The sequence below is a fragment of the Monosiga brevicollis genome, genomic scaffold, assembly GCF_000002865.3.
Source record: "Monosiga brevicollis MX1 MONBRscaffold_6 genomic scaffold, whole genome shotgun sequence".
Lineage (NCBI taxonomy): Eukaryota > Choanoflagellata > Craspedida > Salpingoecidae > Monosiga > Monosiga brevicollis.
In genome coordinates this window covers 1002821-1027946 of record NW_001865043.1, presented here as the reverse complement: position 1 = coordinate 1027946, position 25126 = coordinate 1002821, and the positions used below count along the sequence as shown (strand labels likewise).

Here is a 25126-nt window from a genome sequence, read left to right as displayed (position 1 = left end):
CTCAGACCCTGGCAAGGCCAACCCACACTAATTGATGATAAATCCAAGTCGCCTCTGACAGAGCTCGATTGGCACGTTCGCATTAAGCATTGGTGTCCGGCACCTCCAGTGTCTCGTCCTCATCTTCGCCCTCTCCTTCGTCCTCATCATCCTCATCATCCTCATCCTCATCATCATCATCATCATCATCTTCTTCTTCTTCTTCCTGCTCCTCATCGGAGCTCGGCCCCGCCAAAGCCTACCATGCCACAGATATCAGTTTAGCTTTGAATGTCCAAAACAGCACACATGCAAACAACCTACCTCGCTATTCTCTCCGCCCTCGACGGTATCCTCCTCATCACTCTGATCCATGACTTCGGCATCACTATTGTCGCTGCCGACTTCAGCCATCGCGTTGTTGGGGTTCTCATCCATCTCATCCATCTCATCTTCCTCATCCTCGGATCCATCAGAACCGTCAGCCATGTCCTGCACCAGAGATCGGCCTCTGGCAGCTTTCTGTCTCTCCTTGATTTTCCCCGCCTGGCCGGACCCTCTGGCTCGTCCACCTTGACGCTTTCCACGGCTTGCGCTGACGTTGCTCATGCGTGCCTTGCCTGGTCGACGACCATGCCCATCATCATCATCATCATCATGTGCCTTGCCCTCGCCATCCTCCTCGTCATCTTCATCTTCCTCTTCTTCGTCATCGTCCTCCGCATCATCCTGACTCATCTGGCGCACGGGCATCTGCGAGGCCACAACATCACCTGACAAGGGGCATTCCAAGCCAGAAGGCCGTGAGTCTGAAGCGAAGAAGCCAGAGAGCATCATCAATGCTCCAAACCACACTGCTGTCTTTCTCACCATCCAAAGTCCGATGCTTGAGGGTCCCAATCGTGATGGAATCTCCAGTCCCTTGATCAAGCTCCTCGATCATGGCCTTTCTCACATGCAGCAGATCAATGAGGTGTGCGAGAGACCACAATTGCCCGGCCAGTTGGGCACACACAAATGTGCACACCTTGGTCTGAAACACAAGCTTATCCATCACTCGACGTAGCGGAGGTACGTGTGCCGTCAACGCAACGTCCTGCTCCACCTTGCTGTGCCCGCAGAGGCGCTGCAAGATACGCGTGCTATTTGGAAAAGCAAAAACCAGAGCTATCAGCAAGGGTCGGCTCGGCGTTCATGGAAGGCGACACACATGTAAAAATTGGTCTGTTCGCGCGTCCACAAGATTGGCGGCATCACCTCTTTTGAATATTCTTGAGAACGGCCACACATTCGCCCGGAAGGCGACGAAGGCTGGCGCGTACCATCGGCATGCTGCTCGGGACATCCCATCCAGGATACAAGGTGCACGTGACACGAGGAAAAAGCAAACACACAACACCTGTGCGCTCGCGCTCTTGTCCCATCCTTTGCACCACCCACCAAGGCGTCACGCATACATAGGACAACCGAAGCAAAACACGAAGCAGAAACAAACCAATGCTTGACAAACAGCTCAAGGTACTGCCGCGATGACTTGTAGAGAACTTGGAGCACAGAACGATTTCGTCCAGCTGCACTCTCTATGCAGCGGATGCAAGAGCTTAGCGTCTACAGACCACCATATGCCGTGAGTGATGACCACAAATTGAAGCAAAAGAACAGGAAATGGTCTGCTGTGGCTGGCAAGCACAAACTTGGTTGGCAGTCGTCAAGCGATCCAGTTGATGCCGAACAGCCTCGAGGGTGTTATGGTCCATCTTACTCAAGGCCGCGCTAACAGGTTGCCCTGGTTTACACGGAAAGCAATGGATATACCGATGGGAGGGAGGTGATCGACTCGGGGCAGAGAGCGATAGAGCAAAAACAGCACGCTTGCTTGGCAACCCATGTTGAGGGTCGAAGCAAAGATCCGGATCCATACGCACCGGTAGAGTGAAGGATGTCGGACTTGGCAACCACGTCGACCAAGACCGTCATGCATTCACGCAGGTAAGTGGAAAAGGTTGTTTTGCACATGGTTGGGTACTCCTCTGACACCATCAGCCCTTTCTTTCGCTTGGCACTAGGCTCGGTTGCGCTCGAATCCATCTGCCAGTGACAATAATGCAGTATTTGTGAGAACAAGTTGAGGAAAACGTCGAAAGCGCAAGTCAGCTGTGGAGTGAGAAGAAAACCACGACTTGGTTTGCTCTCATTGCGTCAAGACAAAGAGTTGTGGGACAACGGCACAGGTCACGCACCGAGTCAGTGATCAGAGGCAGCAAGGTATTGCAGACGAGGTCATCAACAGTCTCCAATGCGTCATCCGTCAAGGCAAGCAGCGTGCGCAGCATGGTTGCCAAGTGTGCTGGTCGCACTGGTCGCTTGGGGTCCTTCGTCCAGCAACGCTGCAGCCCCCGTAAGCCTTGTTGTGCAATGCGACGGGCCCAGATATTCTCCTCATCATGCTCGGCACTGATGGCATGCATGGCTTGCAAGACTTCCAAAAGACCGGCAAAGGCGTCGTCGTACACAACTGTCTCGCATAGGCCTAGCAAGTAGTCCATGGCGCCGCAAGCAGCTTCAGCCTCGGTCATCTCCTCCTTCTGATTCACACGCACGGCCAGATGAAGTTGAAAGTCCTGGGCGTGCACTTTGTGAGCCCCAGCCGACGCCCACTGCAACACGTGCTGAAAGATCTTGATCACGTGCACAATACACTGGTTGTGCTGCAGCGCCGTAGTTTCATGTGTTGGATCGCCGTGGGGTGTTGCGGGATCCTCACCCTCGGGAAGAGACTCGGCCCCAAGACTACCCGTCAGCTGGGCCCGCTGCCGCTGACCAAGCTGGCTGACGGCTTCCTCGACCAAGTTGCACAGGGTGGGCGTGAATCCCACGGCAAAGCCTGCAATGACGTCGGCGGGCTGCTGCAGTACAAAGGTGTAACCTGCCAGGCTCTGATTCGAGGCAAAGGCGAGTGGCCGTGCGCGCAAAGCCCGTCGGAGCTTGATCTCCAGCTCGACCGCCAGATAAAGAACCTCAGCCGGTTGCAGCATTACTCCTGGCGTCTCTTCCGCCAGCAAATCGCGGCTGCCCGCACGAAGCAACTATGCGGTGAACGGTTCAGACGAGAGATGAATAAAGTAGAAAAAAATCACACAATTAGTACCCACCGAGCGTACCGTAAAGGCGCGGAGGTCCAGCTCACGCATGAAAAAGCGCTTAAACTCCCACGGTAGGCCAGTTGCCATATCCGTTGGGAGTAGATTGAGCGCGCCGTCAATATCCGTGCCCGGCTCACCAGGGTCAAGGCTGGCCTCGCCATGCTCGGCATCGGTTGCGGTTGGAGCCGACGATGATCGGCGAGGTAGAGCCCCACCACCACCACCACCCCCGCCTCGGCGGGCATTAGGAACAATCCGTTTGCCCTCAAGCTCGGCCTGGAATTCTGCATGGGCCGCTACGGGAACAAAGTCGCTGTGAATGGTCAGGCAACGCTCCAGAAGGTCTTCCAACTGGATCATCTGACGCATGCGCTGAACCGCATGCTCCGTGTCAAATGCTGCAAAGGCATTGAGTAGCTGCGAGGTAGGTCGGTCGCAATTGAATGAAGGACGAATAAAACGTCAGCCATGCACGACATGACAAAGGTGCAGTACAAGGCAAGCGAGGATCACACTCACTTCCCGAAACCAGTTGACGCAGGCCAAAATTCCATGACAATAAAAGTCCTTGTACTCGTTGCTCATTCGCTCAAAGTCCACGTCATGCACGTTGTACATCCAGATGGGGCAGGTGTTGATGGAATCGATCTGGTCCAGGTTGCCCTGGAGAATCATGTGAATGCTCTGCATCAACTTGAACTGGGAAAAGAGTGGCATCAAAACATCGGCTCGTTGGCGCTGAAGCAGCACTTCCAGAAATGAGGCCGCAATCTCGTCCTCCTCAGAGAGGCCGAATTGCGGCGATAGCTCCAGATTGTCCTCGCCTGCGATGGGTGAAGTCAATTTGACCGACTTTTCCACCAGAAACTGACTCACAAAGCCGTCCGTAAAGGTCATGCTAATGCGCTCTAGCATCGGACGAGGAAACGCCTGCAGCAACACTGCAGCTACCAGCTCATCGTAGAACAGACTCAGCGTGGCCGGGTCCTGACGAATGCTGCGAACCACCAGGCGTGCGACGGGCGATGGCAGCACAATGTCATGAGTCCATGGCCAGAGGCTGTGGTCATGGGGCCTGGGTTTGAGTTCGGAGGCTGAGGTCAGGCACGACTCATACTTTTGCGGGACCAGGTTCAAGAGCTGGAGCAGATTCTTCATGAGGCGCTCTGAGTCGACATGGACAAGCCGAGTCACAAGATGTGTGACGTGAAGAAACAGCAGACAGACTCGGCTCGAGTTGGCTCATAATTCAAAAGATTGATGGGATGAAGGAAGCATGACAGAACAAAACAAGCGTGTGATACCATCTGGCAGCTCCTCTGCGTCGTCTTCTGTGCCGCCAAAGGCCAGTGCTGATGCCCGCTGCACGACAGAAACCGTAGCAACCACGCCAAGCGTGCGCAAGTGGGTATCTGGATGGGACAGCTAAAAACGGTCACCACGCATAGCATCCAAAAAAAAAAAAAATATCAAAAGGCTGGACCTGCGACAAGTGTGTGTGACCATACAGCCGGGTTTTGCACGTACGAGCTTGCGCAAAAGTATATGGGTTTCGTCATTGACAATGGCATCCGAGTCCTGCGCATGCAGTATTGACAGGTGAACAGCCAGATTGCAGCAGACAGACACAAGCAAACATCAAAAGAGAGTTATCATGTCAGTTGGGGAAAAGTCAAAACAACACCCTCCCTCCCCCTTGGTGATCTTGAACCGGGATAGGGCGGTATCGAGAACCGACCTCCTGCTGCACAGTGATGGTAGTAAGGATAGTAAAGTACTTGCGTACATCACTTAGCGAAAGAGTTTGAATGGCTTCAAAGATGCCCCGCAATAGTACTGTGAAGCGGCCCAACCGTTCAGGAGCATCTCGGGCACATGCGTCGAGCACAGCAAGAGCCGCTTCGGTTTCACCGGAATTGTCGCCGTTGCACACGTGTGCAATCAAGCAACCAACAATCTACAGGGCGCAAGACTCATAAGATGTACTGTGGCTCACCTCGATCGAACGAACGGCAGCAAGGGCAGGGTCCAGACGGCTCTTGCTGCTCGAACAAAAATACGAACAGCGGGAACCCCCCGCAACGCGTACCTCTTGTTGACAAAAGGCGTCAAAGAGGCTAAACATGCAAGCATAGAGCTGCTGACCAGCCTATTGCGAGCGATCACGGTTATGATCACGTTGAGATGCACCAGGGGGACAAACCACAGTGCAAAGGGCCCTCGAGCCTAGATTTGCGCACCTCGCACAACGGGCGCGCCTTGGCCCGCAAGGTCCACTCGGCTAGCGCCAGCAGTGTCGGGAAAAAGGTCTCCAAAACCACCGCGTGGACCGTCAGAACATCCGTCAAGCGCTGATGGAGGAAGCAAGTCATACATCAATGCATCCATGAGAACAAGCCCATGATTTTCTCCACGAGAACACAAGTGGTCGATTCAGCACAGTGCCACCTGTGGCAGCTACAAACAAACTGGTCGTGGCCATTTACTCACTTTTGTAGTCAAGATACCATTTTTGAGGCAGCGAGCAACGGCTTTCTCTGCCAGCTTGCGGTGTGTACGGTTTTGCAGGAGGATGAAGAGAACGACTACGTCCACCACCTTGGCAGCAAAAGGCATGGCAGGAGTGGGCTCATTAACAAAAACCGCTTGATCCCCTCTTGTGGGTGCCCATCCGGAAGCTGTCTCGCAAATGGCACGCCACCTTGATGTCAGTTGAGCTCTTGGTATCGCGGACTTGCTTGATCCATGCTGCGGCCACCCTGCCCGCAAGCACGAGAAAGTAAAATGGCACGACGGCAGTGTGGGTGAGACGAGGAGAGCATTGTCCGTCGCAATGGACCATGGTACGTTTGATTGGCACCGGGACAGCCACACAACACGACTGGGCAACCACGACGCACGGCTGATTGATGTTGAGTTCGTTAGAGAGCGTGGACACGACCAACGCCTCCTGGGCATTCTCTCGACCGCCCAGTGTCTCAAAGTGCACATGCTCACGCAAGGCCGCCACCACCTCTGATGGGTCCTTGTCGGCTAATGCATGGCAATTGGTTCGTTTGAGCGTGAAGAGCAACAACGGCCCGGCAGGAAACAGTCGTGCGGCAGCATGAAAAGCACTCAAAGGGCCAATTTGACCCACCATGGCTGAGCAAGAAGGCAACAAGGGCCGGCATAACAGCCACGGGCAGGCTGGGCAATTCCTCGAGAATCTTGGCGTAAAAAGTATCCAACACGTGCCGCGAACACCTGAGGAAACATGTTATGAGAGCTACTCGACCGGCACGGAGAAGGCAAGTCCAAGGAAATGCCATGAAGCGGGTTGCCTCGTCTGAACCACAAGCATACTTGAGGCTGGAATAGAGGTCCAGTGCGGCGCTCAAAAGGTGCGGATTGCCTTCAACCAGCTGCCAGAAGCGCCCCACACCCCGCACGAATGGAGAAGGCATCGAGATGAGACACGGCAAGCATAAGGCTGCCTGACAATGACGATGCTCTAACCTTGGTGCTGCACTTGAAGGCTTCATCGGCGACGCTGTCGTCAATGATTTCGGGTAACAGCTGCAAAATCTGTCAGGGTGCAGCATGCTGAGTGTTCGGGTGGATGGAGAACGAGGACGGTGTGTTTGTGCAGCGATGTGCTGCCGACGCACGTGTTTTTGCAAGGGAGTCGGGGCCACCGGCAAAACATCTTCAAAGAGGGATGTAAGCAGCTCCTGCCAAAGCCAATTCCAACCGTTGAGCCAAGCACCAGTCTCTACCGTGTGCAAACCACGGCTTTGATTCACGCCTCCAGCGGCCACCCAGTCATCTGGCATGCGCGCGCACTTTCCAACCAACGTCATACCTCGGGTTCAGCCACCGTATCTAGCCAGCAAAGCTGATCCAGCAAACGCTTGGGTATGGCGTGGGCACGCAGGTCTCCTTGAACAGGGCCCTGGGAATATTGGAGACTGGGTCAAAGAGCGTGAGAGCAGCCGCAAGTTCCAAGGCCCCATCAACATCACACAGCAAAGACTTACGAATCATCATCGGTTAACATAACATCGGCCACCTTTTCTAGAATCTTGCCGCGCACAGTGAGTTGCAGAGGACGTGCATTCAAGCACAGGCGCAAAAGCGTGTGTGATCTGCAGGACAGCCACGCCGAGGGAAAACGTGAGAACAGGCACCCAATGAACGACTTGAAAAAAAAGAAGGCAAGAAAAGAAAAGAGTAGGACGGCGAAAAGGCCAAAGAGGGGGGTCCACGAGAAAAGGGCAAGGGAGCACAGCGACAAGGTACCGATTGCTATCCAGCGGCTGGAGCAAGCGCTGCATGCGGCGCTGGTCAGCAAACGCCTCCTCCAGCCAGGCTACCCAGGTGAGCAAGAGAGAGAGTCACGCCAACAATATCAGAGGAGCCGGGCTTGGGCACTCAGGGCGAAACGCAGGCAGATTACCAGCGAGGTCGTCAACGATCGTTTCGGACTCTTGGCTTGCACTGCTCTCCAGCTCTTGTCGAGCTTGTAAGAACGAGGTCTTTAACGAGAAGGGCCGGTGCGGCTCACACACAACGCCGCTCCCCACCAGAACTTGAACAAACGCGTCTTTGGCCATTGAGCTGGTCCCGGGGCACACGAGACACAGCGGGTAGACGTGGAGAATACCCAAACCTCTGATTCACCAATGCGTGCAATCATACAGAATTGCACGCTCTGCATGCGCCGCCACTGCCATCGGTCGCCGCCGCCAATAGAAACCAGTCAACCCTCAAAAACTATCCGTTACGGCGCCCGCAAACGTGTCTCAACACGTTTTCACTGCGAAACTGTTGTCGACAAACTGACATTTTTTTGCGCGGGAACTTTTTTATCTGACATCACGAGACAGAACACGAACGAAAGAAACACATCATCACAACATCACACACACACACACACACACACGCACACTTTCGCACACACCACTCAAGATGACGCCAACCAAGTATCCGACCGTGATGATGGTGGTGGTGGCACTGGCAGTGGCATTGGTCAACCTGGGCCTTGTGGCCACTGCCTTGGAGGAGGAGCCTCCGACCATGACAGTGGACCGCGATGTGATTATGCTGGTTGCAGAGGTGCGTCTACCGCTTGAGGACAAAAGGCCTGCGTACATCGATGTGAGAAAAAAAACAATCCCGCCCACTCGAAAACAAACATCTCATGGTGTCTGGTGGGGCGGGGGGCTAGGACGTACGCTTTGAACTGGACTCGGGAACGCTTACCACTAGCATCCGAGAGCTGCACGACACTCTGCAAGACAACTTGACGGCGGTAAGTTTTGCAAAGGAAGCCCAAAAGACAACAGACTTCGCCCAGAACTTTGACGCCTTTTGCCGATTGGCTGATACTGTGTGACGCCCGTCACCTCGCTAGCTGGCGACGAAACTCGGCGATATCAATCAAGACATGAATGCCTCACTGCAAGCTGTCGTCCACCAACTCCACGAGGTACCTTGGAAACTAGGCAGACGCATGGGCACACATCTGGCCACATACGCACGCCATTTGAGGGAAACGAAGCAACAAGAAAAAAAAATCTCACGCTGTGGATATCTGATGGGTTGGATTGACCCGATGGCTGAATCAATAGGAGCTCGGTGCCACACAGACCGAATACCAGGCTTTGTTGCAAGCACTTGACGCACTGGGACGGGCTGCCGGGGCAAACTTCACGACCGTCAATAGTCGCCTGGAGCAACTCGATGATAGTCTGAGCGAGGTGCGTTACGGCCACATCTGCGCCTATTTCCTATTGATCACCACGATAACCGGTCGCGGCCGCTCATGCCCGCCTCTTTCAAGATTGTCAATGACGCCGTGACCCCTTTGAGCCTTCGCGTGGCTGCCCTGGAGCTGGATAGTCCCTCGGCCGCGTCGCTGAATGGAGCTTCGCGGGATGCCGCTGCTCGCTCTTGCCAGGGCATCTACGAAGTAGACCCCAGCTTTTCAAACGGCACTTTCTGGCTTGGTAAGTCCTCCTTCTTCTCTGCTAGCGCGGACACGTACGCTCGAGCCCAGCTTGTCGGATTCACCCGTTGTTTGACAACCCTTGATGCTGAATGACCAACAAAGATCCCAATGGCGGCAGCACACGTGATGCCGTGCAGCTGACTTGCGAGCGGGTATGTCACCGCACCCGGCCTGAAGAAGCCTGCACCTTCCTCATTGACGCCAAAATTTATTCCCGCCGTCCCCCCGCCTCCGTCGCTGTCGCGCTTGGGAACAGGCAGGCAACGTCGTTTACACCGTGGTACCAGCCATGGAGATCCTTCCTCTTGGACAACACTTTGGCACACCTCGTGGCGATTCGTATGCCAGTTTGCAGTCGGCTCTTGGCGCGGATGCCTTTGATTATGGTGGCATTCCCATGCACCAGATTCAGGCCCTGGCAGTACGTATTCTTGAGTCAACGGCACAATTGCACCTATCCCGACCGCGCCGCATTCTCATCACGTGTGCATGCATGTCGATGTTTTGTCTGGCAGCGTCACTCCACTCGTGCCCACCAGCGTGTGCAGGTGGATTGCATGGGCATTGTGACAAGTCTGTGGGACGAACGGACCTATTACTATGAAAACCCCATCGTCATGGTTGCTCTCAAGTAAGCGTTGGCAAACCCTGACATCAGCTTGCATACCATGCTTCTGACCAACGCCACCAGCTGTCTCTGCTATTGTTGCTGGCTTCGGCTTCCCACTTTGCCATCTGATCCGATCTTGGACGTGCTCTTAGTGGGGATGTCTGGACGCTACCCACTGGCGACCAAGAAGGCTTTGACAGCCGCATTTTTCGGCCCAACATTGTCATGGATAACTGCTCCCAGAATGGCAATGATGTCCTGGGTCTATCCGTCTACGATCTCGAGGGGCCTGCAACGGCCCTTCCCATTGTCGATCTCTGGATCCACGATCAAGGAGATGTGCGTTTGAAGCTTAGCGTCAACCATAACTCTCTGCACGCCTTCCCACGAGGCCGCTCTCACCTGTGGCTTCCCGGTACATCACTAGGCCAACGAGTATGTCGGTTTTCGCATTGGCGAAGTGCGCTTCACCGAGAATTTTTTTGGCCCAGAGGCCCATTATGGCTCGCGCCTGCGGCCAGGCCGCTCCTGTCTAGACATTTTCATGCACGGCCAAGCCTTCAATGACACGCTTTACGCCATTGATCCCAATGGCGGCGACCCGCGCGACTACGTGATGGCCTTTTGCAATATGGTATGCCATTGGCCTATCCGGCCACCGGCCATCCTGCTTGGCGTTGCTCACAAAGCGCTTACCTGTTCAAGATCAGAACAAAGCGAGAAGACTTTGAGACTTTGAATTTTTTTTCCAACTCATGTTCGTGTGTTGGTAGTCGGGCGGAGGCTGGACGGGTGTCTCCGTCACCGAACAAGTGCGTTTTTAGCTGCGATCTGATATCGTCAACAAAACCGGCTGTGTTTTTACAGTTTTGTTACACCTTTGACAAAGATCGCGTGCATGGGCTGATACGCAGGTGCCGTTCCGGGCTTGGAATTCAGAAGGGGGCGGCGATGGACATCGCTTCTTTTCGAGTGAGTGTTCGGGGATGAACGGCGCGTTTAGATTGACTATCAACACATGGTATACCAAAGCTGTGAGCATATGGATTGTTGCGGCGCTCACCCCTGAATGTTGTACCCGTGGTAGCCCTGGACGATGGCTTTACGATTCCATACAGCATGAGAAGCAACCAGCTGTCAGCGCTTTTGGCTCTTTCTTCCGAGGCAACCCAGATGGTTTCGGTAGACTGCATTGATGCCATTGTCTATGAGCGTGAATCTGATGGGTCACTCAACTTTGCTTTTATCTTTGAGGGTTACAACGGCTTTCAGTGGCTGCATCAAAATGCCAACTACACGGTACGGACTGTTCTTGCGCGAGTGCCATGCGTTTCATCGACAGCGATTCCTCACACCACACACGCGGCCGGCGCCAACTGCATGTACACTCCAGGTGTTACATGATGGTTGCAAGGCCAACGACTCTGTGCGCCGAGCCTCAGTGATCTCCCTCACGGGTCAAGCTGACCGTACGTTCTCATCGCCTGCTGAATGGCTGCACGTGCACGCCACAACAACAATCGCTCACGCACATCCTGTCTTGCGTAGGACTGCCTATCGTCGACTTTGCCCCCTCCGACTTGTCGGGACCGAATGAGCACATCGGCCTCAACTTTACCTCTGTCTGGATTCGCTGATGACCATAAACAGTGTTTGAATTTGAATTCCCTCATCAGCAATTGCACACATCATCACATCACACATCTCAACAACTTGTTTGTGTGTGTGTGTTTTATCTGACATGTGCAGTTGAAGATGTGTGTGTCGCCATTCATCCCTCAAGTCAGCCCGTCGTCACACACACACACCACAACCAGAGCTTTTTCCGTGCCATCCCCCAGTGCGCATTTTTTTTTTGTGGTGGTGGTGTCGTGGTGGTTGTCGTGGTCCTTCTTCTTTTTATTGCGCGCGCGCGCGGTTGATCCCTGATGCTTGATGCTCTCGGCAATGCCGACTGATCACAGCAACATGGCCTTGCCTTGGCTGAGGCGAGGTGCTGTTCTTCTGTTGTTGCTCACAACGGTATGGAGTGGGCTGGGCGCCGAGCCTAGCATGGAGGTCACAGAGGGCACGATCGTGATGGAGGCGACGGTAGGACCTCGCAATGCACACATGCGTGAGCAGGACCCACACTGTCTCGCCCCCTCACCGCTCGCCCTTCTCCTTGAAGGATGTCGAGTTTGTAGTTTTGGATGGCAATTACCGCACCAGTGTCGTGCAGATGCGCAATGCCCTTCAAGCCAATATCTCCTCCGTACGAGCCCGTATCCTGGTGGCCTGTGCTTGATCATTCCGGCTTGGTCACCCCGCTCCACCGCCCCTCACTCCCTCACTCATCGACTCACCCCTTGACTTTGGCCGCACACACACACACACACTTCCTGGCATAGCTGGCTGGAACAATTGCCGACACCAATCAACAGCTGAACATTTCTCTTCAAGCCACCATTCGCGAACTCGATGAGCTCTTCACCAACTCGCTCAACGTCACCGCTGACACCATCTCCACCAACCTGCTGCAGGTAACATCCTCGATTCAGCCCGCCTGCACTGTTGTCAAAGCGCCATTCACTTACCCCTACTCACCTGCATCTGCATCCATTCCTGCTCTTGCTTGGTGTCCAAGGAAATTGATGAGGCCATCACACACTCGCAACTAGTGCTATCTCAGCTCAACGAGCTTCGCGCCCAAACACAAAGCAACATCTCCGCCCTTGCTGAAGCTGCCGCGACCGCACGCAGTGTTCTTCGTACCGAAACTCAGGCCAACTTCTCTGCACTTGCCGAGACCGAGATGCATGCCCGAAACCAGCTTCGCGAGGAAGCCCACGCCAACTTGACCGCTTTGCAGAGCTCAAACCAAGAGGTTACAGATCAGCTTGAGGCCGACTTGACCGTGGTATGTGGCCCGCCCCTGTCCTCACCGCCTTCACTCCTTGCTCAGTGACATAATAAAATCCCCTTTGAAAATGCAGACACTCATGTCGCCTTCTGGCTCTAGGTTACTGAGACGACTTTGCCAGCATTGTCTGCGCGCGTGGATGAAGTGGCGCACAACCTCTCGACCATCCTTGTTCGCGATGGATCGAGTAGAGGGGCTGCTGCCGCTTCTTGTCAAGCCATCTTCAACGTCAACCTCGGCCTGACTAATGGCACCTATTGGTTGGGTACGATCGACGGAAGAAGCCCCATTCGCGCTGTGGTGATCCAGCGCAGCGTGCACAACATCTGCTTTGAATTTGTATTCATGTCATTGGTTACCCACAAATAGATCCCAATGGCCAGAGCACGCATGATGCAGTGCAGCTCAAATGCGAGCGGGTGAGGCCTTTGACGCTCGCTCAGAGATTTTGCCAAGGGGGCCCATCCGCAGAAACAGACCTTTGGGTGCCCATGTGTCATCATGTCCTGCTCGGCTTTTGATGGCCGTGGGTTTTCCTTGGTGCATCTAACCCTTCTCCTTTCCCCCTTGAATCAGGTGGATAATACAGTGTACACGGTGCTACCCGCCCCGCCAGCCCTTCCAATGGGTGGACACTTTAGCGCAGATGCGTCTGCCGATCGCTGGGAGAGTGTTCGTTCGATAAATGACACCGTCTTCCAGTATGGGGACATCCCTGATGATCAGCTGCGTGCTCTTTTGGTGAGTCTTTGCTCACCCCGGTCCAACCCTTGATGTCGTGCTGCACCACTTGCTCGCATCTTGACATCATGCTGGTGCACTGGTCTGGTTGTTCCTTGTCGACTAGGCTCGTTCAAGCTCGGGACGCCAGTCGATCCAGCTCGATTGCCGCGGTGTTATTTCAAGCCTCTGGGATGATGTCGACTGGTACTACGAGTATCCCGTGGTCTTGGTGGGCCTTTCGTACGTTGCGCGAGGTTTTGACAAGGCCCCGTCTCGGTTTTGAAAGTTGACTCACTCGAAGTCACGCGGTTGTCTCCTGCTGAGATCACGTTGCTGACATTGGCCTGCACCCTCTGATATCTTGCAGTGGCGAGGTCTGGACCTTTCCTACTGCTGACGACCTGGGCTTTCAGGGCCGCGTATTCCGGCCCAACATTGTGTTTGATAATTGCTCTCAAAACCATGTTGATGAGCTTGGCCTCTCGATCTATGATATGGAGGGTCCCGCCACGGCCCTCCCCATTGTGGACATGTGGCTTTCTGACATTGGCAATGTGCGCCCCCGTGCTGGCTTCAAGTCGCACCAGCCCGTGCATCCTCTCGCCTCTCACCGGTCTGCCTGCGCCGCGTGGCATGCTTTGGCGGACGCAGGCCAACGAAAGCTTTGGCTTTTCTCTCAGTGAAGTGCGCCTCTCCGAGGCCTTTCAAGGCCCTGTCGTGGCGTATGGCACGCGTATGCGACCGGGCAAATCATGCCTTGACATTTTCATGCATGGCTACGGGTCCAATGACACGTACTACTACATTGATCCGAATGGTGGATTGAGGAACGACTCGGTCCGAGTGTTCTGCAACATGGTACGCCTCTTATGAATTACGCTCTTGCACTTTGCATGCACAACCCCTTGCTGAACAAGCGGCGCCGTACCAATTTCTCAAACCAGCCGTTGCTGCATTAATTTTCCTGGTCTTGCTGCTGCGAGTTTTCTTTGTCTTGAAACACAACATTACTACTGAATACAACAACGTGATGTAAATTCCTGCCGCACTCACACTGGTTCTGACTCGCTGTCTCGTAGACGGGCGGCGGCTGGACAGGCATTGCACCGCTTGAGCAGGTTCCATTTAAGGCTTGGAATCCTTCGGGCACGGACGGCTATCGGTTTTTCTCTTGTACGTTAATGACACCATCTTCTGGTCAATTCGGCCTTTGCCAGGACTCACATCCATTTCTCTTCTTCCGGTTGTACTTGCAGTGCACACTGGGGGCTATGAAATTACCTATGATATGGCCGATCACCAGCTGGACTTGCTTCTCGCTAGTTCTTCTGAGGCTTTTCAGGTTTTGACTGTGGCGTGTCAAGACGCTCTGGTCTACTACTATGATTCAAGCAACCTCTACTCGTATGCCTTCCGATACAAGGGCTATAACGACGTTCTCTGGACCTATGAATCGGACGGGCTCAACGTGCCAGTGGACAATTGCAAAGCCAACGATGCCACCACCCGCAGCACTGTGGTTGAGTTTACTGGGACGCCTGGAGGTTCGAATCTGCATTCCACTCTTGGACCAGACACAAGCACAAATACAACCGGCCCCTCACCCTCCTCGTACTCGGCATGTTTGGTGCCCCACGTTGCTTCTAATAGATCTTCCCATCAGAGACTTTGCGCCGCGTGACATGGGTGGCGCGACCGAGTTCATTGGCGTTCACTTTTCCTTCGTCTGGGTTCGTTGAGATACGTCAAAGGCGTAGTGCAATAACGCATGATCAGGTGTGCATGTTTGATTCAAGCTGTGCTTGCCCGACATCACACTGCCATCAATGCAATGCCCGTGGCGTCCTGTCATGGACTCGCACTCTTCTTCGGTTGGCATGACTTTCTTTCAGCTTCTTCTTACGGTACTCACATCCGAGTCTTCACGTTTTATGAGATGTTTGTAACCCAACTCCCAAAAGAAGTCGATGTGTTGTTGTATGTTGTTGTTCCAAAAAAAAAAAAAAAAAAAAAAAAATGAACCTGCAGATTTTTTTTTTGATTTTTTTTTTTCGGTTTTCGAATTGAAATTGTGTGCGATTGTGTTGACGAGCACCATGTCCCAAGACATGATGAAGCGGGGCATTGAGTATGTCCAACAGGCGGTCAAGTTTGATAAGGAGGCCCGCTACGACCTAGCGTTGAACAAGTGAGAACTCAGTTCAGAGGCACGCGGCCGGCAGGCAGGGCCAAAGGAAGCTTTTCCTGTTGTTCATGAGCCAACTTCTCTGCTCGCTTGCCACAGCTACCGCGTCGCGCTCGAGCTGCTCGTCCCATGCATCGCTCCCCAGTCTACCCTCCCCGTGGATATGCGAGGCAATCTGCAACAACGCATTCGCGACTACATGTCCCGGGCTGAAATCGTGAAGGAGGCTGCGCGCAAGGAACGCCTGTGCGCTGATCAAGCTGCCAAGGCTCACAGCGCGGAGGTCCTGCACATCAAGCAAAATGATGTAGGCTACGATTATCAAGTATGTCGCTAGCAACTGGTGGATTTGCACAGCAGCATAGGTGCGGGCGTAGCAGGATCGGGTCACAGCAGACGCCGACATCCCTCCTGCTTGATGCCACTCGACGCGTACGCAAAGACTTCGCATCCGTAACTCGTGTATGCGTATTCCGCTCTCCGCCCAGACATTGTTTGGCAAGTATTTCACAGGCGCTCAAGTGGTCACGGTCGAGGACCCATACCTGTACCGACCTCATCAGATTATCAACTTGGTTCACTTCTTCGAGGCGGCCCTGGCCGGTATCGGGCGAGACAACTTTAAAATGGCAGTTGTGCGAACCAAGCACCAACAAGATGGGTGCGTTACCTCTGCTTTCAATGAGGGCAAGAAGGCGTTTGTGGTGGCATTTGATAGGGATGTGAATTACAGCTCCGTCCAGACTGATCTGCTCTCGATTGACTCTGCCGCGCACCAGGGTCAACCAAGCAGAGGTTTTCGCGGGCCTTGAGAGTAATCTGCAAGAGTACGGTGTCAGGCTGGTGGTCGAGTACGAGGATTTTCACGACCGTTGCGTGCGCTTCGACAATGGTTACATCATCGGTCTTGGCGCTGGACTGGACATCTACTTGCGGCCTGAGCGCCAGTTCCAGCTCGGCATGCATGACTATCGTCTCCGCAAGTGCCGTGAAACTCGAATTGTGGCTTCGTACAACTCACGAGAAGACAGACGCACATAACAATGACAATCGCAATACTTTACCCACAAAGCCCTCCGCGTTGTTACACACAGGGGGCGGGGTTGCCTGCTCGTACCGTGCCCTGATACCCTGATTCAAATCATCTGTCCCAGACCTTCTGCCGCTGTGCGGTCGCCGTTCTCAAAGCGTTTTTGACCTGGTTCTGTGAGCCACAATCGATTTGTTCGACCTGCTGCCAACCACCAAGTGTCTGGCCAACTATCTGTGTTCGATTGGTGGATTTCGAATGCATCTTCTCTGTCTAATCGTACAACATCCCGAATCCCGAATCATGAAGGCATAGCCAAGCAGGCATGGTTTAAATTGCATTTTCTCAAGGTAGAGTGTACCGAGTGAAATTTCAGTGCATGGAGCGAGACATGATCCAGTCTTGGTCGTGCTCTTTTTCGGAGCTACAAAGCTGAAAGTTCACCTTTTCCCTCGCACGCGTCAGGCACACGGTACCAAGGCCGCGGGGGTGTATCCGTTCTTCAGTCAACTCCCAAAGCTGGGTGCCAGGTGCGTCACCACAGCCTGATTGATGGATGCTGTCGATGGAAAGTGCGCACATTGTGCCACTCCGGAGTTGGCCGGCCTCGTAGACAATCGCCTACTCAAAATGGCAGTTGTTCGTGCAATCAAGCAAAACATGTGAGTGGGCTTGGCACGGTTGGCAGCCTGGTAGCCGTGCAGCCCCGGCTGAACGGCGACACTCACATCGGCAGTACATGAGCCAACGCCCATGGCTTCGCCACGGTGGTCAATGCGGCTCAAACACTTGTCGTGACTCGATGCGACAGCCACCTTGCCATCCTGCTCGCTCATGTACCACTTTTGACGCTGTGGGAACGATCCACGACAACAGGACCGAGCAGTCGTGTGAGATTGAGGCGTTACCCACAGAGATTTATGGCCACTGGAGTCTGGCGGATGGGAGAGCGAGAAGGGGATTGCAGAAAGGGACGGTAGAATGGACGTACAGTGTCCTCCGAATTGCAAGTTTGCAAGATGGCACGGTCTTTGATGCGAGTGAGACAGCCGCCCCAACGCCGTGAACGCAGTTGCTTGGCTTCCTTGATGAAATCCCATTCTTGACCGTGCGAACAGGGCTGCATGCGATGAAGCGCATAGTTGAGACAAGATACGCCATTGGCGATAACGCCATCCTCCATCAGGCGCCACCTCTGAGTTGTGAGCCCATGGCAGCTGCAAAAAGTAAATCACAGGGCCCCTGTTTGTGAGCCATTCGTGATTCTGCTCTTGGTCGAAACAAGTCGAGGTCATACCCGTATACGCCGACAGGGCCTCCGCGATCATGCTGCATGTTGTCGATACATTGGCGTTTCTGTGTGGTGTGCGACCAAAACATGATCATGCCGCATCAAGCCCAGCCGTTTCAAGACATGTCGTAGAAAGACAGCATGCTGCGTGCATCAACGCCGTACCTGGGGATCGGCAATGACACCCGCCATCTTGGGGTGAAGGTCCGGAACGTACAAGTCGGGATGGACGTTGTCCAGGTACCACTTGAAGCTCTTGCACTGAAGGCGATCACGGATGGCTTTCCGATCGGACAGGTCTCCGGGATCCACGCCCTCAAAGCCGCGGGTGTCCATCACGATCTGCTTGTACTCGTCCATCCAAGCCTCTGCGACGCGCAGATCGTTGCGGTCCAAAATGTGGCCAATGCGCCCCTTCTCCAGCAGCGGATCTACTGCAAAGCGATCGAAATTGCTGCAGCCCAACACACATGGCCGTGAGCGGCACGTGTGGATATACATAATGAGGTTGGTGGGCAGGAACTCAAGTTTGACCACCAAAGAAGAAGTAAATGATGACGGTCCTTGCCGCTTCGGAGCAAGAGCGCACGCGCTCACCGATAAATATGACCCACACCCGAGCAAGGAACCGACTCCATGCTGCCGCCACACATCCAGACGCGGAAGGAGAGCTCGAGGTGCTCTCCGCCATAGTACAGAATCTCTGGATCGTCTATCGTCCAGCCAGCCAGCCAGCAGCAGCAGTCCTTTTAATTCAAAACAAGTTCAACAACCCTCGCACAAGCCTTTTACACTACAAAAGGACACAAATGCGGAGTCAAAGACGAGGACATACATTCGCCCAGTTCGTGGAACCAAAGTCGATCCATGGCAAAGATGCCTCCGGGCATGACTGGTGTGCGCACCACATCTGATCACGCAAATTTCCGGGCGCGTGGCAAAAGTGAGTCACGTGGCTTCAAGAACGCCTTGAGGGCCATCGAGGCGGCCATTTGGCATGATCAGCAGGACTTGGTCACACGCGACATTGGTACCTTACCGGTGATTCCTCGCGGCGTGTCGAGGCCAAAAGGCAGCATGTCTCGCTCTGGACTGATACCCGCATGGGTGAAGGACATGCGCCAATTGAAGCTGCCACGGGATGGGGAATAGGTGTGAGAGCTGACACCGAGCGAGTGTAGCTCGATGGGCCTGATTGTGGGAATGACAACTGTCTTGCGGTTCTGGTGAATGCGCCAAGTGAGAGGTTCCAACCAGCCTGGCATGACCTCGGCGTGCCTAGAAAACGGTCAAACGCATAATGATATGAGGACGACGACAGGCATGATGGTTCTGAACAAGAGGCGTGGAAGAAGCCATGCACTTGGCGAGCGTACGAATCGATAAAGGCGATGATGGGAAAGCTGGCTTCACGGGCACCTCGGACCCGCGCCCCGACAATGCCGTTGTGCACCTTCCGCCGCACAAGCTTGATCTAAGCAAAGCAAGGGTCGCCAACGGAGGGAGCAGCATTTGAGATGGCATGCCGCTGGTCTTTGGGGCACGTCGTGCCACTCGCGGGACGAGCCAAGGAATAAAGGCCCTGCGTGCAAAACGACCAAACTAACGTTCTTGGGTAGCTTGGCTAGATGTTGTGGCAAATACTTGAGATCCTCGAGGGTGGAATTGTCATCAACCAGGATAATCTCGCCCAGAAGATCCACAGGGCTGTTGTTCAAGACGCTCATCACGTTGCGCAGCAAAGTGCTGAGGGCTTCGTTAAAGAAAATGATAATGACAGAGGTGCGGGGCATGTTGGCCGGGTATTTGGCATTGGCACAAGCCGGATTACGTCGATCGGGAATCTCTCTCGCCAACGGCAGTTCGTTGCTCTTGCGAAGGTTGAAACCATACTGACGAAACATGGCGTTGTCGTCCTGGAACACGGGCTGATTGCGCAAGTGATCTGGAAGGTCCAGATCCAGCTGGATGGGGTACTTCCACTTTCGGGCATCCTCAACGCCAGCCATGGCCTCGGCGCTGGGCGGTCCACCCTGGAAGCGTGGCGCGTCGGGATCATCAGATTTATCAGGTGAAAGGACTGAGCGGTCCGTCTGCTGCGGCAAGAGCGGTTGCTCTGGCTGCTGCTGCTGCTGCTGCTGCTGCTGCTGCTGCTCGCGTCGCTGGGCCTCAAGAACCGGGTGATAATGACGTCCGGTGCTTGGGCCGAGCAACAAGACCAGCCCGTAGCCCAAAAGAAGAAGAACTGCTACACGAACCAGTGTGGCCATGACACTGCGGCCATTGAGGCAGCGAAGCTTGCGGAGCATTGTCTCGGTTGCGGAACGAGATGTAACGCGACACCGGGGGTTTGCGCCTCACCCAGCTGATCTCGCCTGGATTTTTCAATTGATTATCGCTTTCGGCACGCTACCCGCCTTTCGTGGCAAGACAACGACGGGAATCCCACATCCACGCCCTCGGCGGCAGCAGCGGCAGCAGCGCGCCGACCGATCGCGGTGGCGGATGAGAATGCCACTTGCTGTTACCACATGTTTGTCAGATTAAACTTGTTGCCCACTGTGCTGATTTTCATATCACCAATGGGTAAAAAGTAGCTCCCAAACGTTTCTTCTTTACACAGACTTTGATTCCCATGATGTGTTTAGAACTACTGTTCTTACCTCATATTGCGCCAACAGTCAGACCTGGTTCTTACTTGACAGGAGCCAACCACGTGAACACACACACTCACACACACTGGTCTTTGTCTCTTTCCTTTTGTCTTAACCCTTTGGATGTGTGTACCTCCACAACAACAACGTGGCTTCAAGTTATATAACTGCAGTCACAGAGAGGTGAACGAACAAGACGCTTGAGCCCGCCAATAGCATTTACCACTGCCCCGATTGACCCTCAAGAAAGGCTTCATCATCCCCCTCCTCCCCTCTCTCACCCCTTCTCATCCCCTTTTTGGAAGTTCGTGAACGCTTGATCTGCTGTCAGTGGACCTGTTCTTGCCGGAGCGCAGGGCAAAAAATAAGGTGCGCACACATGCGGCACTCGTTGTAGCTTTCTGAGAGCGATTTGAGAACTGGCTTGACGCCTCCCCCATATCGCACCTCTCGGTCGCTTGATGCTCGGCATCTGTAAACGGCGTTGACCCGTGCCCTTGGCGCACGTGCATGCCTTCCTTGCTTCTTTTCCGCGTTTCGATCGCCGGCACTCTCTTACCCTTGTTCTTTTGTTACCTCTTTATGTCGCGTCTCGTGCTATCAGAACACAGCACAGTCAAGATGGGAGACTTTCAGAACTGGAACCAGCAAGTGAACCAGCAGGGCGGGGGCTCGGCTCCTCGGTTCAACGTTGGCGCCGCCGAGTTTGTGCCAAACTTCAACGCACCGGTAGGCTGCGCCTTCCATTTTACCTCCACGCAAGACAACGCTGAAGTGTTTCATTCATGGCTGATCAATCTTCCGTCATCCTTTGTTTCTTCATAGGCGTTTGTGCCTGGCCAACAATGGAGTGCGCCCGCCTTCACGCCGGCGGCCCCAGCACCAGCCCCGGCAGCTGTCGAGGCCCCCGTGCCTGCACCGGCCCCAGCAGCCAAGCCTGAACCAGTTGAAGAAACAGAGGACTGGGAAGCTCAAGGTACAACCTCATTCTATCAACTGTGAATGTTATTTTCTCGTTGCAAATGTTTTGGTCCTCACAGCTGAATGTTATTGAATGTAGCCACGAAAGAAGAAGTAACTGAAACAGCAAAGGCAGAGGCCCCCAAGGCGGAAGAAACCCCCAAGGCGGAAGAAGCACCCAAGGAGGACACTACCAAGGGGGACACATCCAAGAAGAACACAGAGACCAAGGCAAGCGCAGCTGCAGCCGCGCCGACTGAGGAAGACGATGATGACGATGATGATGATGACACAACTGAGATTCCCCTCGACATTCTGGACAAACGCGAGCACCTCAACATTGTCTTCATTGGCCACGTCGATGCTGGCAAGTCAACCATTGGTGGTCAGCTCATGTACGTACCACTGCCTGGAGAACCTTGGCTTGGAAAGAAGCTTGGAAGCGTGTGCCCATTGCCCGATTGTACAAGTTGACCACACGTGTCGGCCCCATTTTTATTCAGGTTTTTGACGGGCAACGTTGACAAGCGTACTCTCGAAAAGTACGAACGTGAATCCCGCGAGAAAAATCGCGAGAGCTGGTATCTTTCCTGGGCCATGGACACAAACGAAGAGGAGCGCGCCAAGGGCAAGACTGTTGAGGTTCGCTTCACTCAGCAGTTCTTTTTTCTATTGATTTTCTTTCTTCTTTTTCTTGTGATGCTGTGGTCTTCCGTCCTTTTGTTTGATTCGTGTCAAAATCCGACACATTGCGGCATCATCTCACTTACCATGACCTTTTCTGTCCTGTCCTCTACTTGACAGTGCGGTCAAGGCCATTTTACAACGGAGAACAAGCACTTTACTGTCATTGACGCACCTGGTCACAAGAGCTTCGTGCCCAACATGATCAGTGGTGCAGCTCAGGCAGATGTCGCTGTTTTGGTCCGTTTTTTTTTTTTTTTCTCTTCTTCTTCTTCTTTTTTCTTTTTCTTTTTTTTTAAAAAAAAATTCCCTCGCTCTCGAGTTGTATGAATTATGCAAGGAGCTCATTGCTGCGTGGTTATCCGTTCGGATCATCTTCTTGTAGGTGATTAGCGCGCGCAAGGGCGAGTTTGAAACCGGTTTCGAGCGTGGAGGCCAGACGCGCGAGCATGCCATGCTGGTCAAGACTGCTGGTGTGCATTACCTCATTGTTGTTATCAACAAGATGGACGACCCGACAGTTGAATGGGATGTTGAACGTTATAACGAGTGCAAGGACAAACTCAACCCTTTCCTGAAGCAGTGTGGTTTCAAGAAGGACGGTACGACATTTCGTTCTACCCTCATGATATCGTGTTTGTGTTTTTTGTTTTTTTGTTTTTTGTTTTTTTTTTTTTTTTGCCTACGAGGGATTCATTCATTTTGCCGTGCTGAAACTGATGTGAGCAGAAGTTTATTTCCTGCCTGTCTCTGGCTTTGTCGGTGTCAACCTGACCGAACCCGCCCCCAAGGGTACTTGCGACTGGTACACGTAAGTATCTTACATGCGTCTCCTTCGCATTTCGCGGGCAATTCTTTTTTTTTTTTTTTTTTTTTTTTTTTTTTTTTTTTTTTTTTTTTTTTTGTGCTTTTGTTTCGTTGGTTCTTCTCTACTCGCCGGCGCCGTTGTGCACGAGACATGATCCACCAAACAAAAGAGGGTGGGGGCTGACGATGGATATGCGTCGCGGTGCATCCCGGTTGGCCATGATGCCAAGCTTAACGGATCTATTTCCTGAACGTACTGTTGATAACTCGACTAAGCCTGAGCCCATCGCTTACGTGGTCGACTCTCACTGAGTCCACGCTAAGCACCGGGTCATCGCCCCATCTCCATGTAGCAGAAGCCCCCACCCGTTAATCACCTCTTGCTTGATTTCTTGGACTGCCCTTTTCCACGCATCTCTTTATCTGTTGCCTGTATTCAGCTCGCTCATTCTTCTGAACTCATGTGTCTGCTGCCCGACGCCCATGTTTTATGTTGTCCTTCGCGCGTTGACAACGCAGTGGCCCTGCGCTGATACCCCTACTTGACTCGCTGCCCAAACTCGTTCGCTTGCTTGATCATCCGTTCCGCATGCCCATCTCTGACAAGTACAACGTACGTAAACGCAGGCAGACCACGCCCCAATGTTGGCAACCCTCTTTGCTCATGCTACTGGTTTGTTTGTTTTTTGTTTTTTTCTCAAACGTGTGCAGGACATGGGTACGATGGTCATGGGCAAGGTGCAGTCTGGTTTTGTCCGCAAGGGCCAAACTGTCGCGCTATTCCCCAACAAGAACAAGGTCTCGATTGATAGCATCTTGGTCGATGACGAGGAGTCCGACTCGGCGCAGTCTGGCGATAACGTCAAGCTGAAACTCAAGGGCATTTCCGAGGATGCTGTCAACCCTGGCTACGTGCTATGCGCCCGCTCCAAGCCTTGCCACGTTTGCACAACCTTTGATGCGCAACTCGTGGTTCTTGAGTGGAAGTCCATCATTTGCCCAGGTCTGTGTTGACCACGCTTTGGCTGCGGCGCCTGCGCTTGGGTCATTTGCTTGGCTTCGGTTTTGGTTTTTTCACCGATTTTGTTGGCGTTTGAATAGGTTTCAATGCCGTGCTGCACATTCACTCGGCCACGGAGGAAGTGATTCTGAAGGGCCTCATCTGCCATGTCAGCAAGAAGACGGGCAAGCCTGACAAGGAGAAGGGTCGCCCTCGCTTCATCAAGCAGGGTGATGTGGCGATTGTGCGGTTGACGTGCAATGAGCCCGTGTGCATCGAAACTTTCAAGGATCATCCTCATATGGGCCGCTTCACACTTCGTGACGAAGGCAAAACCTTGGCCATCGGCAAGGTCCTCAAGCTCATCGACCCTCGCGAGTAAACCACCGTCTTGCCATGGTGATGACTCTTCTCGACTAGAACTGCGTTCTACCCATCATCGTTTTCTTTTTCTTTTTCTTTTCTTTTTGCTTTTTCTTTTTTTCTCTTCCTTTTCGATCCGTTTGCCTATTGATTTTGCTTTTGATTTTTCAAGTCCTCGTCTCCCTCCCCCTCCTGCTCTCTCTCTTTTTGCCTTGAGAAAGTGGATTTGTCTTACCCTCAAGTCGTTTTGGGGGGTGTATGGTGCAAGACTTCATGACATGCCCATGGCAAACTTGTTTGGCCGCGAATTCGTTTGAGCAGCTCGATCACCCGTTCGTTGTTGTCAAATTGTTTGTTCCATCTTGCTTTCGTCTGCCTGATTTGATTGTCTTGGTCGCCGTTCTGGCTACATTACTGAGCTACTACCAACGCTCCTTTTAATGATTCGGCCTGGAACAACTGTTCCGCGTGCGAGTCGAGATTTGGGTTTCATCGGCGTGCGGGGTAGTGTTCTGGGATCACGCAGTGCGTGCCATTGCTTGTCTTCTTTCTTGTGCCCACGTGTCTGTCTGCCCGGTCAACTTGAACCGTGGCCAATTTGATAGGGTGTTTTTCGTCCATCCGCCGCCAGATGCTACATGCTTCTCTTTTTGTGTGGCCAGCCTCCCAGTTTGGTGTGCAATTGACTTGAAACTCGTCCTCTGATGCCGACACATCCTCTTGCCGGAAACCGAACTTCGTTTGCCAATAGAGTCGTCTTGTACCCATTTGTAGATGAATACTCAGAATGAAAGTCGAACAAC

The 25126-nt window shown here is 53.4% G+C and overlaps 5 protein-coding genes across 5 annotated transcripts; 3 read left to right on the top strand and 2 right to left on the bottom strand.

Moving 5' to 3' along the window:
- Positions 1-82: 82 nt before the first annotated feature.
- On the bottom strand, positions 83-7438 carry MONBRDRAFT_24328 (uncharacterized protein; the record flags this gene model as incomplete). Its single annotated transcript, XM_001744491.1, has 25 exons — positions 83-238; positions 304-732; positions 1007-1121; positions 1475-1587; positions 1674-1765; positions 1905-2067; positions 2220-3065; positions 3141-3539; positions 3642-4288; positions 4427-4484; positions 4650-4700; positions 4861-4958; positions 5119-5164; positions 5212-5271; positions 5363-5473; positions 5613-5720; positions 5824-5881; positions 6023-6155; positions 6262-6368; positions 6468-6526; positions 6621-6689; positions 6773-6835; positions 6967-7072; positions 7142-7249; positions 7404-7438. 25 exons carry the CDS (start codon positions 7436-7438, stop codon positions 83-85), a joined length of 4230 nt encoding a protein of 1409 aa, XP_001744543.1.
- A 661-nt stretch (positions 7439-8099) lies between these two features.
- On the top strand, positions 8100-11361 carry MONBRDRAFT_31893 (uncharacterized protein; the record flags this gene model as incomplete). The annotated part of the gene is made up of 14 exons (XM_001744696.1): positions 8100-8219; positions 8332-8415; positions 8735-8863; positions 8947-9112; positions 9217-9266; positions 9371-9535; positions 9630-9745; positions 9877-10063; positions 10152-10358; positions 10498-10536; positions 10639-10696; positions 10812-11023; positions 11118-11193; positions 11273-11361. The coding sequence occupies 14 exons, from the start codon at positions 8100-8102 to the stop codon at positions 11359-11361; spliced, it is 1698 nt and encodes a 565-aa protein (XP_001744748.1).
- Positions 11362-11692: 331 nt separating this feature from the next.
- On the top strand, positions 11693-16575 carry MONBRDRAFT_31892 (uncharacterized protein; the record flags this gene model as incomplete). The annotated part of the gene is made up of 17 exons (XM_001744695.1): positions 11693-11815; positions 11895-11978; positions 12115-12246; positions 12351-12623; positions 12726-12891; positions 12996-13045; positions 13203-13367; positions 13474-13589; positions 13717-13903; positions 14001-14207; positions 14429-14522; positions 14606-14893; positions 15000-15079; positions 15491-15537; positions 15634-15859; positions 16023-16195; positions 16314-16575. 17 exons carry the CDS (start codon positions 11693-11695, stop codon positions 16573-16575), a joined length of 2673 nt encoding a protein of 890 aa, XP_001744747.1.
- Positions 16576-17070: 495 nt separating this feature from the next.
- MONBRDRAFT_24325 (uncharacterized protein) lies at positions 17071-20125 on the bottom strand (the record flags this gene model as incomplete). Its single annotated transcript, XM_001744490.1, has 9 exons — positions 17071-17415; positions 17556-17781; positions 17862-17920; positions 18021-18309; positions 18453-18567; positions 18691-18765; positions 18895-19133; positions 19232-19329; positions 19463-20125. The coding sequence occupies 9 exons, from the start codon at positions 20123-20125 to the stop codon at positions 17071-17073; spliced, it is 2109 nt and encodes a 702-aa protein (XP_001744542.1).
- A 1665-nt stretch (positions 20126-21790) lies between these two features.
- Positions 21791-24330, top strand: MONBRDRAFT_476 (uncharacterized protein; the record flags this gene model as incomplete). The annotated part of the gene is made up of 8 exons (XM_001744694.1): positions 21791-21864; positions 21973-22111; positions 22274-22393; positions 22539-22755; positions 22880-22964; positions 23480-23573; positions 23672-23963; positions 24062-24330. Coding segments are annotated over 8 exons (1290 nt in total), but the record flags the coding sequence as incomplete, so codon positions are not given.
- Positions 24331-25126: the final 796 nt, after the last annotated feature.